This window comes from Chiloscyllium plagiosum, unplaced genomic scaffold, assembly GCF_037043375.1.
Source record: "Chiloscyllium plagiosum isolate Xiang-an unplaced genomic scaffold, Cpla_swu_hap1 HiC_scaffold_28, whole genome shotgun sequence".
NCBI lineage: Eukaryota > Metazoa > Chordata > Chondrichthyes > Orectolobiformes > Hemiscylliidae > Chiloscyllium > Chiloscyllium plagiosum.
In genome coordinates, this window is record NW_028270166.1 from 3534786 (window position 1) to 3553395 (window position 18610).

Consider the following 18610-nt stretch of genomic DNA (forward strand, 5'->3'; position numbering starts at 1 on the left):
CGAGAACTGACGGCTCCCAGTTCCGGTAACATGTAGAGTGAGTATAAGCCAGACCCGTTGGTTGTGGCGACGCTGCGGGGAATAAAATGCCCATATTCTAGCAGACTCGCCTCTTGGTCGTTTGTTCTGTGTCAGACTACTCTCCTACGAACCTGACCTTGAGAATTTTTTAAAACAGGTGATAGTGAGAGAGGGGGTAATGGTGATGGTGTGATAGTGAGAGAGAGGGTAATGGTGATGGGGTGATAGTGAGAGGGGGGTAATAGTGATGGTGTGATAATGAGAGAGGGGGGTAATGGTGATGGGGTGATAGTGAGAGAGGGAGTAATAGTGATGGGGTGATAGTGAGAGAGGGGGTAATGGTGATGGTGTGATAGTGAGAGAGGGAGTATTGGTGATGGGGTGATAGTGAGAGAGTGGAGTAATGGTAATGTGGTGATAGTGAGAGAGGGAGTAATAGTGATGGGGTGATAGTGAAAGAGGGAGTAATGGTGATGGGGTGATGGTGATGGGGTGATAGCGAGAGAGGGAGTAATGGTGATGGGGTGATGGTGAGAGAGGGAGTAATGGTGGTGGGGTGATAGTGAGAGTGGGGGCTAATGGTGATGGGGTGATAGTGAGAGTGGAGTTAATGGTGATGGGTGTGATAGTGGGAGAGGGGGGTAATGGTGATGAGGTGATAGTGAGAGAGGGAGTAATGGTGATGGGGTGATAGTGAGGGAGGTAATGGTGATGGGGTGATAGTGAGAGTGAAGGTAATGGTGATGGGGTGTTAGTGAGAGGGGGGTTATGGTGATGGGGTGATAGTGAGAGAGGGAGTAGTGGTGATGGGGTGATAGTGGGAGAGGGGGTAATGGTGATGGGGTGTTAGTGAGAGGGGGGTTATGGTGATGGGGTGATAGTGAGAGAGGGAGTAGTGGTGATGGGGTGATAGTGGGAGAGGGGGTAATGGTGATGGGGTGATAGTGAGGAAGGTAATGGTGATGGGGTGATAGTGGGAGAGGGGGTAAAGGTGATGGGGCAATGGTGATGGGGTGGGGTGAGGTTGGGCACCAGGTGACAGGATGAGTGTGAGACTGGGGGAGGTTGATGGGGCTGTTGTAGAGGGGATGGGTATGGGCTAACGGTGGTAGAAGTGAGGGTGATGGATGGATGATGGTGAGATAGGAAAGGCTAATTGGCTGGGTGTGAGTGTGAGGTTAGGGGTCAGGTGATGGGGTGAGGGTGAGAATGTTAGTTGGGGATTGGGGGTTACGGGGGTATTAGGGTTGAGGATGAGATGGCAGTGGGATGTGAGGGTGGTAGTGTCAGGGCTGATGGAGATGATCGCTGTGAGGACTGGGTTTAGTTTACAGGCAGGAATTGTGGATGACAGCACGTCCTGCCCTAATGAAATATTGTAAAGTCTAGGAGAAAACTCGGCGGCCTATTCCCACACAGCAAGATCCCACAAACAGAAATGTGATAAGTATCTGTTTGTAAACATGCAGGGTATTGACCCAAGATATTGCAGAGAATCCGCTCTGACCTCTTCAAAGTAGCGAAGCTGTAGTTTAATATTTCAGCCAAAAGCTCCCCTCAATCCCCGCTCCCAATCCGCACAAACTCTGCCCCCTCTCCCCTGCCCTCCTGATCTGGAAGCCTCACTGTCTGCATTCAGAGCTGACCACTGAGCCAGGCAGGTACTCACACTGAGAGCTTACTCTCTGCGGCTCTGGGTGGGAAATGCTCCGGGCTGAGGTGTATGTGAGCCGGACACAGGCTCCTCACACACTCCCCTCTCACTGCCCAACACCTCCCCTCACCTTTCACAGGGACGATTTTGGTGCATCCACATTAACTGTGAGCATCGCCCGTTAATGTTAGCGGGTGCACTCTGAGTGCCGCCTCCCCTCCCCTGCCCCTCCTCGGGGTCTGGCAGTGTCACCCCCCCCCCCCCCCCAAACCTCCTTCCCCCCCACCCCATGCTACCGTCCCACACCGGGGCAGAGTGAGAGAGGCCGGGACAGGTTACACCGCAGCCTTGTTGTTTTCTAATTTAAGGTGGTGATGGAAACCTCCCGGAATACTCCCCAGGAACATTTTCTGACATGGGTTTCCAGGGCGGGATGCTGCCGGAGCTTTTCCAGCAACTTCTATTTGTTTTTTTTAATTTCCAACATCCGCAAATCTTCGGTTTTCACTGAACAGGTGGGGAACCTGAAAGGGCCCCAGAACAGTGGGGAGGGGGGAATGCTGAAGTGGGGGTGGGGGAAGGTTAATGGAGAATAAAATAGCCGCAGTGTTTATGGGACAGTTAATCCAGAACTTTCAGGGACTGTGTGTTGCAGAACTTCAGTAATAACCCCTCCCCTGCCCCCCCCCCCCCCCCCCTTGTATCGAAGCTTCTCATTTTCAGGAAAGGATTTGAAAAGGTGAAGCATCACAGCAGTGTTTGGATCTGGCAGTGAGCAGGGGGGTCACTTTACAGAAGGTACGTGCAGCGAGGGAGCCGTGTCCTCACCCGGGCCTGGGGCTACTTTAACTGACCCTCACCTCAGGCAGCCAGAGCATGAACACTGTGTGGGGAGCCTTGAAACTGACCACCCTCACATTGCTCTTGCCAGGATCAGTCTCTTGGCAGTCTCCAGGCTCTCATTGTTAAAGTGGCAACGGGACCCAGTCACACTCGTTATCACACTGCTCTCAAACAGCTAACACATGCTACAGGGCATTGCTGTTTCCATACCCAGCCAGAAAACCCGTCTGCGTATGGCCCCAGATTTCTTTCTGTTTATTATCCACGAATTGATGTTCCTGCTTTTCAAGCGGTGTGCTTTCACTGGGATACGGCTCCCCTCTACCCCACTGGGGTACACACACTGACTCTCACTGAGGTACAAGGTCCCACACACACTCAGCTGGTCAGAGTTGGTGTGTGGAGCCTAAACTCTAGTCAGTGTCGGTGCCACAATAATCTTTTATAACTGCAAAATATCATGCTTATTTTTAAAATTTGGTTTATTTTCATATGTAAGAACTTTGAAAAATGATCATAATTTATATCTGTAACTATATACAATATCCACAGTAATTACACTCCCAGATTGTGAGTTACTCACACTCTGGTCAGGGGATGTTTGCTGACTCCCACCCTCACTGCATGCTCTGTCACCCCCCTCAAGACTCTTCATTGTATCTGCTTTCAGAAAACATAGACTATCTCATATTGTATAAATGCGAATATCAGGTAATGATCGGACTGAGTTCACCACACCGCCACCCACAGCTGAACAGCATTTCTTCTGAAGATCATATCTGAATAATTGCTGGGGCGTGGTTCCAGCATTCAGTCAGTGCCCGTGTGACGGTGAGGAACGAAAAGGCAAACACCCTGTTTAGTTATTTCTGCTTTTGGACTGACTGCATTTTTTAAGAGTCAAGATTAGAGTGGTGCTGGAAAAGCACAGCAGGTAGGCAGCATCCGAGGAGCAGGAAAATTGACTGAAGGGCTTTTGCCCGAAACGTCGATTTTCCTGCTCCTCGGATGCTGCCTGACCTGCTGTGCTTTTCCAGCACCACTCTAATCTTAACTCTGATCTCCAGCATCTGCAGTCCTCACTTTCGCCCAGTGCATTTTTTAAGAGCCATTTTTGTTGGCGTGGTTTGGAGAATGGCGCATGTCTGAGAGTGGGAGAGTGTGTGAGTGAGTGTAGGTGAGTGAGTGAGTGTAGGTGTGAGAGTTTGGGTGTATGTAGGTGTGTATATGTGAGTGCCCAAGAAAGAAAGTGTACATGTGTGTATGTACATGTGTGTAGTGAGAGTGCCTCTGAGAGTGTATGTACATGTGTCTGTGCATGAGTGTGTATGTGCAGTGGTGAGAGTTCCATGTGCTTTTGTTCCTCTTGTCCCACTCCTGACCCAGTCTATTAAGCCCCTGCCCCAACAGGAACAAGAATGTGAGATTCCAAAATGGCACATTTTTCAACAACCCCATTTTCCAATCCTGGACAGGAATCTGTTCAGTTCCTTTCTGAGAGTAAAGATGAATAAATCTACTGTTTCACACAGTGTCAATTGCAGCATTAAACTGGGAGTGTATCATTCAAAAGTGAGCCTTGGGTGAGGGACACATGCAATATTCCTGGCCCTCTGCATTGTAAATATCCCCATTGATCTTCACTTCATTATCTGTTCTCTACAGAAATTTCCAGTGCATTCTGTGCTGCAGCAACCAGCAAATGTAGTGTGTGGTGGTGAGTCTGAATTTGCCAATTCATTTTCCACGGGTGGAAGCAGTGGGGAGAGTGACAGTCTCCACCAATTCCTGCACCATCAGCTGTTTGGGAGTGCAATGGTCAGCTGTCTCCATCAACAGGGGTCAGGTTCCTTGGACATGGCTCCATATTAACTGCAACTCCCATACCACTGCGTTGAGTGAGCATGACAGTGACCTCTGTCCATTCATCTTTCTCCGGGTCATAGCACTCCACACTGTCGAGAAAACCGTTCTGATTAAAGCCTCCTACACAATTGAGGGAAGAAGAAATTATTTCAACTGGTAATGGTTAGAAGTTGACGCAAACCAAATGGCTTGTGAGGCAAGAAAACTAACTAACCTGGACCTGAGACATCTTACCACAGGAAAGAGAGCTCTTTGACTCATTGTGATTTTGCTTAAATAGTCCCAAACTAAATTTATTGCCACATAACCCTGTATTGATCCCATATAAATCTCACTGCTGTACTGTCTGCCCCAGCCCTGCATCAATTCCAAACTAATCCCACTGCTCCAATCCCTCCCTATATTCTTCTGCATCTTATTCTATCATGGTATCTACTTTAACCTCCCTGATGTATTCAATGCTTCAACATCTATCTAAACATACCTACTCTTTTTGTTTCAATTTTTAATGGTTAACCCCTCATTATCAAGAAAAGGCTTTAAAACAGGATGGTTTTTAAAATTCTCCAGTAATTTCCCTCAACTTTCTCTATACAAGCGTGATCATTTTCAGTATCTCAAGTCTCTTCTCATATCTATATTAACAATAAGTGCACTTAATCCTCCAGCTGTGGTTAATGTTTTGCAAATTGATCAGTCATTCCTAAGGCTTGCACTTGATGCTCCAATTTCTCAAGTTGCTGTGGTCTTACTTCTGACCTTATCTTCCTGTGATCTCGGTCATGAGGGATTTAAACACTGCTATAAAGGAGAGAAGAAGTCAAAACTATTCACCTTGCTCCCATCAGGATGAAGATGCAAGAAACAGACGTGTAAGAAGGAACACCAATTAATATAGTATGAGGAGATGGTGCTGATCAGTTGGACCATTGCTGGCATGGAGACACATTTGGAACAGTTAGCTGTCAATGTACTTTTCAGACTAGGCAGATAGAGTCTGATTTACCAGATTGTTGCCAGTGACTGCTGTGTCCCCAGAGCAGTCTCCATGAACCCCTTTTCCAAGAAAAATGGTGCAAAATAGATACAAATTCCTTGAACCCACATAACAGAGGGTTCTGTATTTTAATATAGCAGCTTCTAATACATGCAAATGGGAGCCTGAATAGTGATCTTTGATTGGTTTCTGGTGTAACTCAGTCTGAATTTAATAAGTAAGTTCCATAGCTGAATTACATCTAATGGTGAATATTATGGTATGTTGCTTGTCCTTCTAGATGGAAGTGGTCATGGGTTTGGAAGGTGCTGTCTCATCAAAGATCCTTAGGGCAGCAGATACATGGGAACGCCACCACCTGCAGGTTCCCCTCCGAACCCACCCACCACCCTGACCTGGAAATATACCGCTGGTCCTTCACAGTCACTGCGTCAAAGTCCTGGAATTCCCTCCCTCAGGGTATTGTGGGTAAACCCATAACAAGTGGACTGCAGCGGTTCAAGAAGGCAGCTCACCACCACCTTCTCAAGGGCAAATAGGGATGGGATATCAATGCTGGCCCAGCCAGCGATGCCCATGTCCCACAAAAGAAAAAATAAATGGGCTGGTTAAGCACAGTAGGTACGTTGTCCATTACAAATGGTTAATAGGGCACATTGTTCAATTTGGTTCACCAACTATTAGGACAGACACTCTACATCCCTGGCACCATAAGGGCACTGAAACTCAGATCACATTATTTAAAGACAAAATGTCGTTTTGGCTTGATGGCAGCATCCTGTTTGTGGAGAAAACCAAGCATGGTTTTACTGTAGCACTGTGAGAGTTTACCAGTTGTTCAAATTTATTTGGGACACCTTCCCTTCCAGGGTAATCTGAGGTGGACTGTTCACCGCTCAGGGTCACAAGTGGTGAACATAGACATTTTCATATGTTCTTGCACTACACAGTGAATGATAATTTGATCAAGGTATCTGTTATCACACAAGATGGTATTGGTATGCCCTATTTCAGTGCTGAGCTTACATCCGATTGGCAGATTGCTAGAGCTGTATTCATCGGGTTGCCAATAAGATTAATCATGTAGTGTGTAGAGCTGTAGAATCCTGAAGTTTATATTGACCAGTGAGCATAGACTTGTGGTAGACTGTAATAGACAACATCACTGGCAGACTTCTCAAGTAATTCATTAAGGAAAAGGGACTGCTTTGATTGCTCCATTTCAATGGAAATATTGAACTTAACTCTTTTTCTGCCTGCTTATACCCTATACACATTCTCAGAGTGCAGGTTGGAACATAGGAACAGGAATAGGCCATTCAGTCCCTCAAGTCTGTTCTACTATTCAATGAGATCAGGGCTGATCTGCTGCCTAACTCCACTCACCTATCTTTCGCCCATATCCCTCAATATCTTTGCTTAACAAAAATAACAATTTTAATTCTGAAATAGTTTTTAAGTTTATTAATCTGTGTAAAGAATTTCTCTCATGCAGGTGCAGGTTCAAACATCATAAATGTGTCACCAACATAGCAGAAATAGGAGATTCCTTTCTCACAGTAAACAAAGACATGTTAACGAAACCTGTTGGAGGCCTACACAGGATCTCAAGGCAACTCTGTCTATTTGAAACTGAACTAAACTGCACAAGTTGCTAAGTTTGATACACACAGACATTGGTGTCATAAAGAATTGTCAAAATACAGGAACATAGTGCAAATGTGAATGGCCCTGATATTCGTCAATGCAAGGTTGGAGCTGGAGTAATCATACACAAATGTGATTACTCCAATAAAATGCACACTTTGCTCAGTGATGGCTCCAAATTTATACATCCAGGATCTGCCATGTCACATGACTGAGCAAATACTCAAAGGGAAGCTGCAGAGGCACCCATTGGCCTCGGATAAAGGTGGTATCATAGAGTTCTTCCTCACAGCCACTGAGACCCAAACCCATAAAAGTGATGTCCCTTTTTACCCGATTCTATCTATCACTGACCCTGCACAATGCAAATTGGCCAAATGGTTTTAAATGAGCTTTGTTCATACATTGTGAAGGATTCCTTTGCTTTTGTGAAGACAGTACAAGGCCTAGATGATAAGAGCAATACCACATCCGTGTGAACTATGAAATTGCTAGCTTATTTACCAATGTACCACTGGAAGACGCCATTGCCATTTGTGCTGTTGGTTTCTCCTCTAACAGGTTGCAGCCATTGAGCTCATAAAAATAGGGAATGGCTTTCAGCGGCAGTGAGACACCAGGAATGCAGGCCATAATTTTGTTTTTTTATTCACTCATGGTACGTGGGTATCACTGGCTAGGCCAGCATTTACTGTCCATTCCTAGGTACCTATAAGAAGGTTGTAGTGAGCTACCTTCTAAGAACAGCTTCAGTCTGTGTGCTGCATAAACTGGTGTTCCTTTTTTCAAATCTGTTTCTTGCATCCTAGTCCTGTTAAGATAGTAAGCTTTGATATCGTTTCCCCTCTCTGATTAGTAGTGCTTCACCCCCTCCTCTTTTCCCCCCCCCCTCCCTATTCTTTTTAAATGCTCTAAACCCTGGAACATCCAGCAACCATTCCTGTCCCTGAGAAACCCATGTCTCTGTTATGGCCACAACACCATAGCACCAGGTACTGATCCATACTCTAAGTTCATCACTTTTATTCCTGATACTCCTTGCGTTAAAGCAAACATACTTTAACTGATCCCTTGGATCCTTCCCAGGAAAATCCTTCCCACTAGCTGGTCTCCCTCTTGCTATGCCTCATCTGAATCAACTCTTAGAAAGGATTCTGAGGGATAGGATTTATGACAATCTGGAAGAGCATGGCTTGATTAAATGCAGTCAACACAGCTTTGTGACAGGCAGGTCAAGCCTCACAAACCTTAGCGAGTTCTTTGAGGATGTGACTAGAAAAGTTGATGAGGGTCGTGCTGTGGATGTGGTGTATATGGACTTCAGCAAGGCATTTGATTAGGTTCCCCATGGTAGGCTCATTCAGAAGGTCAGGAGGGATGGGATACAGGGGAACTTAGCTGTCTGGATACAGAATTGGCTGGCCAACAGAAGATAGCGAGTGGTAGTAGAAGGAAAATATTCTGCCTGGAAGTCTGTGGTGATTGGTGTTCCACAGGGCTCTGTCCTTGGGCCTCTGCTGTTTGTAATTTTTATTAATGACTTGGATGAGGGGATTGAAGGATGGGTCAGCAAGATTGCAGACGACACAAAGGTTGGAGGTGTCATTGACAGTATAGAGGGCTGTTGCAGGCTGCAGCAGGACATTGACAGGATGCAGAGATGGGCTGAGAGGTGGCAGATGGAGTTCAACCTGGATAAATGCGAGGTGATGCATTTTGGAAGGTCGAATTTGAAAGCTGAGTACAGGATTAAGGATAGGATTCTTGGCAGTGTGGAGGAACAAAGGGATCTTGGTGTGCAGGTACATAGATCCCTTAAAATGGCAACCCAAGTGGACAGGGTTGTTAAGAAAGCATATGGTGTTTGGCTTTCATTAACAGGGGCATTGAGTTTAAGAGTCGTGAGATCTTGTTGCAGCTCTATAAAACTTTGGTTACACCGCACTTGGAATACTGCGTCCAGTTCTGGTCGCCCTATTATAGGAAAGATGTGGATACATTGGAGAGGGTTCAGAGGAGGTTTACCAGGATGCTGTCTGGACTGGAGGGCTTATCTTATGAAGAGAGATTGACTGAGCTTGGACTTTTTTCATTGGAGAAAAGGAGGAGAAGAGGGGACCTAATTGAGGTATACAAGATAATGAGAGGCATAGATAGAGTCGATAGCCAGAGACTATTTCCCAAGGCAGAAATGACTAACGCGAGGGGTCATAGTTTTAAGCTGGTTGGAGGAAAGCATAGAGGGGATGTCAGAGGCGGGTTCTTTACACAGAGAGTTGAGAGAGCATGGATTGCGTTGCCAGCAGCAGTTGTGGAAGCAAGGTCATTGGGGACATTTAAGAGACTGCTGGACACCCACATGGTCACAGAAATTTGTGGGTGCATACATGAGGATCAATGGTCGGCACAACATCGTGGGCTGAAGGGCCTGTTCTGTACTGTACTGTTCTATGTTCTAAGTAAAGTTTAATTTCTGTACCACTGAAAGAATTATTGAGGGAAATGGTAATATTGCTCCCTTCGTGCACCCCCATGTCTCTTGTTGTCTCACACTTATTCCCATTCAACCACACTGCTGATTCCAGGCCCCAGATTATGCTAATCTCACTCTCTCAACAAATAATATATTCCCTAAACCTCACCGTTACAAACTTCTAAGGCCTTTGTTCTCCTCCAGTTCTGGTATCTTGCACATTCTTGACTTCCTCCTCCCCATCGTTGATGGTCATGCTTCAATAGTCTGAGCCCGAAGCTCTGGAATTCTCTTCCTAAACCTCCCTTTCTTTTTCACTCATCCTTTGACATGCTCCTTAGAACCAAATTATTGGTCACCTGTCCCAGTTCGTCCTCAGTTTTGGTGAATTGTTATCAGTCTGAAGCTCATGGTAACAGGATCACTGGCGATATCAGGGGTAGGAATGCAGATGAACTAAGGGTATGTGTGGGAGGTTTTGATTTATTATTGTCACACGCATATAAGTAGAGTGAAAGATTTTGTTTTGCACGCAGTCCAGGGCGATCATACCATATAAAGTGCAATAGCGTAATAGAATAGAGCGAGGAATACAATGTTACAGCTTCAGAGAAGGTGCACAAAGCGGGAGATCAACATTAAATTTAAAATTGGAGCAGAGTTTAATGCAGCACAGATAGAGGATCGCGGAAGCAATCGCCTTGGGTTATTCTTAGCAGTTGCTTTTCTAATAGTCGGAGAAGCCGGTTTGTCAATGTGACTCTTACCTAGTACATAGATCTTGCCTCGATATGCAGTTGCTCCCATGGCGCTCCGATTATGCTTCATGCTGGCAACATTTTCCCATTTATCGGTCTCTATGCTGTACCTCTCAACTGATGAAAATTGTTCCCTTCCATTGTAACCACCGGCAACGTAGATATAATTGTTCAATGCAACAACACCTGGGGAGACACCAATACAGACTATGCAATGAGAAAGAGAAAGGTGCGGACTTACAAAGAGATAGTACATTATAGAATCCATACAGCATGGAAGTAAGCCATTGAGTCCAACCTGATCTTCCAAAGGGGCTTAGATCCACCCCACTACCTTACCCCTATAACTCTGCATTTCCCATGGCTATCCCACCTGGCCTGCACATCCCTGGACACTATGGGACAATTTAGCATGGCCAAACCACGTAACCTGCACATCTTTGGACTGTGGGAGGAAACCCGTGCAGACACAGGGAGAATGTACAAACTCCACAAAGACACTCACCCAAGGGTGGAATCAAACGCGGGTCCCTGGCACTGTGAGGCTGCAGTGCTAACCACCGAATTACTGTACTGCCCTAGCAAAACACCTACAGTGAAAAACTACCTTAGAACATAGAACAATACAGCATAGAACAGGCTTTTCGGCCCTCGATGTTGCACCGACCTGTGAACAAATCAAAGCTCATCCTCCTACACTATCTCATCATCATTATCCAAAGACTGTTTAAATGCCCTGTCTCCCAAAATCTTTTCCCAATGTAACCCACATCCAAATTTTACTTTACAACATGCCTGTGAAGCACCTTGGGAGATTATTTTACATTAGCAAATCTTAAGTGCAAGCTGTTGTTGATTTAACAGAGTTTTGAAATTATGAATTTACGGAAAAAAGATTGGTTCTAGTGATTATGGGGATCTAAAATAAAAGGAATGCCAACATAATATGAAAAGTATCTATGATCATAGGGACAGGAAGAAGCCACTCAGCCCCTTGAGCCTGTTCCTCAATGCAAAAAGACCATGGCTGATCTCTTATAGTAAACTATCTTTGCTTTCATGTCCATTATTCTTTTAACCAATACAAATTTACCAATCTCACCAGGAAATTCCCAATTGACCCCAGATCCAGAGCTTGTTGGAAGAAAGCATTCCAGCTTTCTACTACCCTCTGAGTGGGAAACTGCTTCCTGATATCATCCCAAAAGGCTGGACTCAGGTGTTAAGATGCTGCCCCTTTATCGATCCAATCACAAGATTAATACCATGCAGAATGTGGCCATTCGGCCCAGCAGGCCTGCAACCCACTCTATTAGATCCTCCCTCTCATCATCTCCACCCAAGGGAATACAAGGTCAGTCTGCACAAACTGTTCTCATAATTTAACTTTTCCAATTTACTTTTCCAATTGACTTTTGTACCTCTCTGAAGAGTCAGCCTCTTTGTGAAAGGTAAGTGTGGATGGGAAAATTCCATTATGGTAAAAACAAAAATTGTGTCAGGAAAATTCAGCAGGTCGGGCAGCATCCATAGAGGAAACAATTATTATGAATAAAGGTAATTGACTCAAAACATGAAATCTGTTTCTCCCCCCTCAGATGTGGCTGAATTTTTCCAGTATCTTTTTCTTTCTATTACAGATCTCTGGCATCTGCAGTTTTTCTTTGTTTTTGAGTTGGTATAGTGTCAGAGACCTCACCTGCTCCACTGCGAGGGGATCCCATTGGAGAGATCAAACTCCATTCATCCTTCTCAGGCCGATAACACTCTACACTGTTCAAGCGGTTCTTTCCATCAAATCCACCAATCACATACAAGAGTCCATTCCACACTGCCACCCCAGCACCAATACGACACATCTTCATCGGAGCAATGAATGTCCACTTGTTTGTTTCCGGATCATATCTACAAACAAGATAGTGACAGAATATAAACTCAGAAAGGCTATTCTCACCTGCAACATTTCCCAGTGACTCCCACAGCCTCAATTCCTCATTCCCCAATCTTCCATCTCTGGAAAGTTCTGTTTATCAATGGAGTTTGGGATCTGGAAGGGGGATAGTGACTGGAGCCACACTCACCCGTGCCTCATTCCCTAGGTGTTAGGTCTGGGCAGCAACTGCTTTCAGGCTAGTCAACTGCAGAGTCATCACAGATATGTCTTCATATCTGTGGTCGAAATGCATGTAGCTTCCAGACATTGGGATGGAGATGAACTCCCTTCTCCACTGTTTCTCAATTCCAGCTTCCTCAGATAAGGCCTGCTTCCTCAGATACTGGATGGAACCAGGAACTATCTGGTCAAGAAACATTGAAACAGGAGGAGTTTATTCAACCCCTTGAGTCTGTTCCACCTTCTAATTAGACACCAGTTGATCTTCTCATAATGCACTTACCTAACAGAACTTATTAACTTTAGTCTTGCAATTTCCAATTGTATCTCCAGTCCCAACAGCGGGAGAGTTCCAGATTTTCACCGCCTCACTTGGGCGAGGAGGCATCATCCTGAACAGCCTGTTTAAAATTGTAGGGTTCTGCCCTCTCTCCCCTCCCAACAGAGGGGGATTATTTATCCCTACCAGCCCTATTAAATCTCTTTAAACACTGCAGGTATATCACCATTTAAACTTCTAAACTCAAGGGAATGTTACCTACTCTGTGTAATCTGGACTCACAATCTATCCTTTTTCTTGATATCATTCTGGTGAGTCTGTTGCCCCTTTGGCCCAACATTTCCCTCCTGAGATATTGGGTCCAGACTGAACCTGATTACTCCAGGAGGGGATCTGACCCCACCTCTATACACCTACTGAAAAACATTCCTGATGAAGGGCTTTCGCCTGAAATGTCAATTCTCCTGCTCTTCGGATACTGCCTGACCTGCTGTGCTTTTCCAGCACCCCACTCTCGACCTATGAAAAACATCCAACCCTTGATATTGCAATTAGTTTCACATAAAACCCAGCATTTCTTTAAAATTTTTAATCGTTCAGAAAAACCATTAGCTTCTTGTGATTGCTGTACTTTGAAACCCACACCTCCTGTTCTTCCACAGTTCCTCACTCTCACTGCTTAGAAAAGACTTTGATCTATTTCTTGTCAGAAAACCATGCTTAATAGCAAATAACTATTTTAATTCATGGACAGGAAGTTACTTTATTAAACAGCAGTTTTTTGAAACTCAGCCTGAAGGTGACACAAAAAAAATGGATATCTCAATTTGCATCGCTGTACATGACACATTCCAGTCTTTGGAATCGAGACAGGAAGTCTGCAAGAAAGCTGCATTGTCCCTAAAAGCAATGATTTCCTGAGCAATGCGATGAATCCACATCTCCTGTCCCATTATCATGGGACTGAGACAGATATTGACAACCCTTTAAACCCACGTAGAGTGACAATAGGAGCTGAGCTAAGAGCTATCCAGATGTGATCTAATCATGTTTCCCTAAGAATACGCGAACAATAACCTTATTTGCAACCCTGGGTAGCTGGAGAGAGGAGGGTACATTATAAACTAATCCTTTGCAGATTAATGCAGGTGCTTCTCTGCTGAATGGAGGACAAGGAGCTGCTGGGGAGATGGTGATATAATGCTGAAAATGTGTTGCTGGAAAAACGCAGCAGGTCAGGCAGCATTCAAGGAACAGGAGAATCGACGTTTCGGCATAAGCCCTTCATCAGGAATGAGGAAAGTGTGTCCAGCAGACTAAGATAAAAGGTAGGGAGGAGGGACTTGGGGGAGGGGCGTCGGAAATGTGATAGGTGGAAAAAGGTCAAGGTGAGTGTGATAGATCAGACTGGGGTGGGGATGAACTCGGATTTCACCAGTTTCCTCATTTCCCCTCCCCCCACCTTATCTCAGTCAAATCCATCGAACTCAGCACCGCCTTCCTAACCTGCAATCTTCTTCCTGACCTCTCCGCCCCCACCCCAGTCTGACCTATCACCCTCACCTTGACCTCTTTCCACCTATCGCATTTCCGACGCCCCTCCCCCAAGTCCCTCCTCCCTACCTTTTATCTTAGCCTGCTGGACACACTTTCCTCATTCCTGAAGGGCTTATGCCCGAAACGTCGATTCTCCTGTTCCCTGGATGCTGCCTGACCTGCTGCGCTTTTCCAGCAACACATTTTCAGCTCTGATCTCCAGCATCTGCAGACCTCACTTTCTCCTCAAAGATGGTGATATAATGGTAATGTCCCAGCATTAGTAATATGAAACCCCAGGCTAATGCTCCAGAGCATGGCGTCAAATCCTAGTGCAGCAAATTGAAAAATTTGGGTAGGATGTGTGTAGAAAAGCTGTGAATATTTTACTAAAACCAGTTTAACTATAATGCACCTAACTTTAACCTGGTGTGTAATTTTTAACTTTGTCCGCCCCAGTCCAACACCAGCTTGTCCAAATCGCATCTAACTTTGTTAGACTGAAGAAAATCCTTTTCCAATCACTGTGAACAGTTCAGGGTTCATAACATTCAATGCTATGGGTCTGCTGCAGACAGTGGGACTTTTGTAGGGGCTAGTATATTTTTGCAGTACAGACATGATGGGCCGAATGTGCTTTTCCGAACTGTATGATTCTACAAACTGAGGTGTGTCTCATTTTCTGCTGCTATCCAGATTGTGAACGATGTTGCCCTGTGTCACTTGTTCCATTCACACTGCCATCAGATCTTCATCAGTGTGTCCTGAGAGAAACCCTCACTATCACCACTACTCCCCCCCATGCCTCCCGAATCCCCCAATCCCTGGACCCTCCAACCCCTGACCCTCAACATCACCATAGCCCCCGGCCCCCAACCTGCTGGACCCTCACCATCCCCTCCTAGAGCACCACCATAGACCCTCACCACACCTCCAGAAGTACCACCTGGACCCTGGACCCCCACCATCACACCCCCCCCCCAGACCCCCATTACCCACCCTCCACCCCTCAGGACCCCTACCATTATCCCCCGGACCCCCACAACCCCCCCATCACACTCATGCCATCACACCCCACCCCAGACCCCCATTACCCACCCTCCCCCCTCCAGACACCTACTATTCCCCCCCCCCCGGACCCCCAATCCCCAAACACCCCCCCCCGCCGGACCTCCACCATCACACCTCCCCATCACCCTGCCCCACCATCACCCCTCGCCCTCCCCAGCCCCCGCACCCCCTCCCCAGCACCCCCACACCCCTCCCCCCCACCCCATCACCCCTCCCCCCCACCCCCATCACCCCTCCCCCTCCCCCCTCCCCATCACCCCTCCCCCTTCCCAGCACCCCCACCCCCCTCCCCCTCCCCATCACTCCCCCCCCCCCCCACCTCTCGGCGCTGCGGTGATGTGATGACCCCCAGGAGCCGCCCACGGCGTAAATGGCTCCGTCGATGGCGCCGGCGCCCAGCCGGTTGCGGGGCACGTTGAGCGGTGCCCGCTGGCTCCACTGGTTGGTCATTGGGTTGTAACAGTCCAGCGCCGCCGAGTCCACGTTCTCGCCCGCGCCCTGAGAGTTATTCCTGCCGCCGATGGTGTAGAACAGCCCGAGCACCACACAGCAGGCAGCCCCACTGCGGGGTCCCGGCATATCCGCTAACCTCAGCCAGCGGCCGCTCCGGGGGCTGAACGCTTCCATGTTGGGGAGCGAGCGCTGCAGGTAACCCCCGGCCACATACACCAGCTGGTTCCCCCTCTGCCTGACCGGGGGCAGCGGCTTCCGCAGGTACATCTCCTGGAAGATCTTGGAGAGGATATCCCGGCACGGATTGACCTTGTCCAGGATTGGGCATTCCTGCAGCTGGTGCTTGAGGAAGCGGAGGGGCAGCGCGTAGATCTGCAGGGCGTTCAGGAGGGCGTGGAAGTACTGGGTGCGACCCTCCAGGTCCCACCGCACCCACTCTCTGCACGCCTTATACACATCAGACTCGCACAGCACGTTCAGACCATCCTGACTGATGAGGTCCAGGAGTTGACAGTGAGTCAGGTTGAAGAACTCCTCTTCCTTGATCACCTGGTGGGAAACATGCCAAAGTCAGGGACAGCAGCTCAGGAGAGGGAGGCCGGCAGCGGGGAAACAGCAAAGGCTAGGGTCACAGTGAAAATGGGGCAGTGACTAAAATAACCCAAACAGAAAAGATAGAGTGAGTGAAAAACAGAGAGAGAGTTTGAGTGAGAGCTGGAGAGTGTGTGTGAAAGAGAGAGACAGGCAGACAGATGGGAAGAGAGTGAAAGCAGGGGGGCAGAGAGAGAGAGAACATTTTACTGTATATTGTGCACTGTGTATGGACTTTCAAAAGACATCATAGACTTGTTAGAAACATTGAAGGCCATAGGGTCATTGGTTGCATGAACACAATCTGATACAGGACAGAAAGCAGAGTGGCTGTTTTTCAGATGAGAGGGAGCTAGCTGATGGTGTGCGGGGAGGGAGGGAGGGGTCAGATTTTGATGATGTTTATTATTGATCTGCCCTTTGTATACAAGGCATTGAGAATGACATTGAAACTGGATTTACTGAGGAAATAAACTGGTGAAATGGACAGTTATGTGGCTGATGCAGTTTAACACATCAAAGTGTCTGGACTGAAATTCAATCTCACACCATCAGACAGCATGACTCCCAGTTAGCTGTGGAAAGTATGTATAAGGTGGATTCCCCTGCGGTTAGAGTAATTGAGTCATAGAGATAGACAACACAGAAACAGACCATTCAGTCCAACTTGTCCATGCTGACCAGATTTCCTAAATTAGAGTCAAAATGTGTGGCACTGGAAAAGCACAGCATTTCAGGCAACATCTGAGAAGCAAGAGAGTTGACAGTTTGGACAAAAGCCCTTCATCAGCAATGTCCTGATATCCTAAACTAACATAGTCCCATTTGCCAGCACTTGGCCCATATTCCTCTGAACCCTTATAAAAAGGTTAGATTCCTTACAGTATGGACACAGACCCTTTGGCCCTACAAGTCCACACTGAGTCTCCTGAAGAGTAGCCAACCCAGACCCATTCCCCATCACCTTATATTTACCCCTGACTAATGCACCTAACATTATGGGCAATTTAGCATGGCCAATTCACCTGAACTGCACATCTTTGGACTGTGGGAAGAAACCCATGCATACAGGGAGGAGTGGGGGGAGTGTGCTAAATCCACACCCAAGGTAGGAATTGAACCCGAGTCCCTAGCACTGTGAGGCAGCAATGCTAACCACTGAGCCACCGTGCCATTCCTATTTACATACTCAGCCAGGTGCCTTTTAAATGCTGTAATTGTACCAGCCTCCACCACTTCCTCTGGCAGCTCATTCCATACCCGTACCACCCTCTAAGTGAACACATTACCCCTTAGTTCCCTTTTAAATCTATCCCCTCTCACCTTAAACCCATGCCCTCTAGTTCTGGACTCCCCCACCCCAGGCAAATGACCTTGTCCATTTATCCTATCCATGTCCCTCATGATTTTATAAACCTCTATAAGATTACCCCTCAGCCTCCGATGCTCCGGGAAAACAGCCTCAACTTATTCAGCCTCTCCCTATAGCTCAAACCGTCCAACCCTGGCAACATCTTATAAATCTTTTCTGAACCCTTTCAAGTTTCACAACATCCTTCCTATAGGTGGGAGACCAGAATTGCATACAGTATTCCAAAAGTGGGCTAACCAATGTCCTGTACAGCGGCAACATGACCTCCCAATTGGTTTACCTCAGTGAAATGAATATTGATGTATTCCTTCCCTCTCTGGCGAAGCTCAGTGCAGCCAATCTGTTCAGCAAAATGGCAGATACCAATGGCATTGGCAGAGTCCAGGTTCTTGATGAGGAAATCACAGCAAGCGTTGATCACCCCCTCCACCTGGTACATGGTGCTGGCCAGCAGCAGCTGAACCACACACTGTTCACCCACTGACACCCGTGAGGTGTAGGCAAAGTCAATCAGCCTCTCCATCACCATGGGGTGGATGCCCTGGATCTTTATCTCAGAGGCCTGGCGCTCTCGCAGGTTGGTGGTGAACATGGCCTTGAAGACAGGGCTGGAGGCAGCAAGGACAATCCGATGTGCAACAAATGTCTGCTCCTTCCCACCGTGGGTCACTCGCACTGTCACATCACACAGCTGTCTGTCTTGCCTCAACTCCTGCATGATGCTTAAAGCCCGGGACGGGTGGCTTTCGACGGTATAATCCAGATATCCATGACCTTTCAGTGATGGGACAATGACTGGGGAATGGTTAACCCTCTTCTTCGAGCACAGCATTATTTTATTAGAGGGGTTCCTGCTCTCCCTGTCCTGAGGTTGGTTTTCAAGTGGCTGATGGGTTCCACTGCCAGGTGACTGGCTCAACTCACCATCCTGTTAG

General features: G+C 47.0%; 1 protein-coding gene across 2 annotated transcripts; it reads right to left on the reverse strand.

Moving 5' to 3' along the window:
- Positions 1–2976: 2976 nt before the first annotated feature.
- Positions 2977–18507, reverse strand: LOC122565496 (kelch-like ECH-associated protein 1A). 2 transcript variants are annotated; one of them, XM_087975894.1, is made up of 5 exons: positions 17956–18507; positions 15579–16261; positions 11959–12164; positions 10269–10445; positions 2977–4473 (listed from the first exon to the last, which is right to left on the reverse strand). In XM_087975894.1, the coding sequence occupies exons 1-5, from the start codon at positions 18505–18507 to the stop codon at positions 4361–4363; spliced, it is 1731 nt and encodes a 576-aa protein (XP_087832020.1). In that variant the 3' UTR covers positions 2977–4360. The 2 variants fall into 2 exon arrangements, with proteins under 2 accessions (XP_087832020.1, XP_087832019.1); XM_087975893.1 differs by having other exon boundaries at positions 2977–4504.
- Positions 18508–18610: the final 103 nt, after the last annotated feature.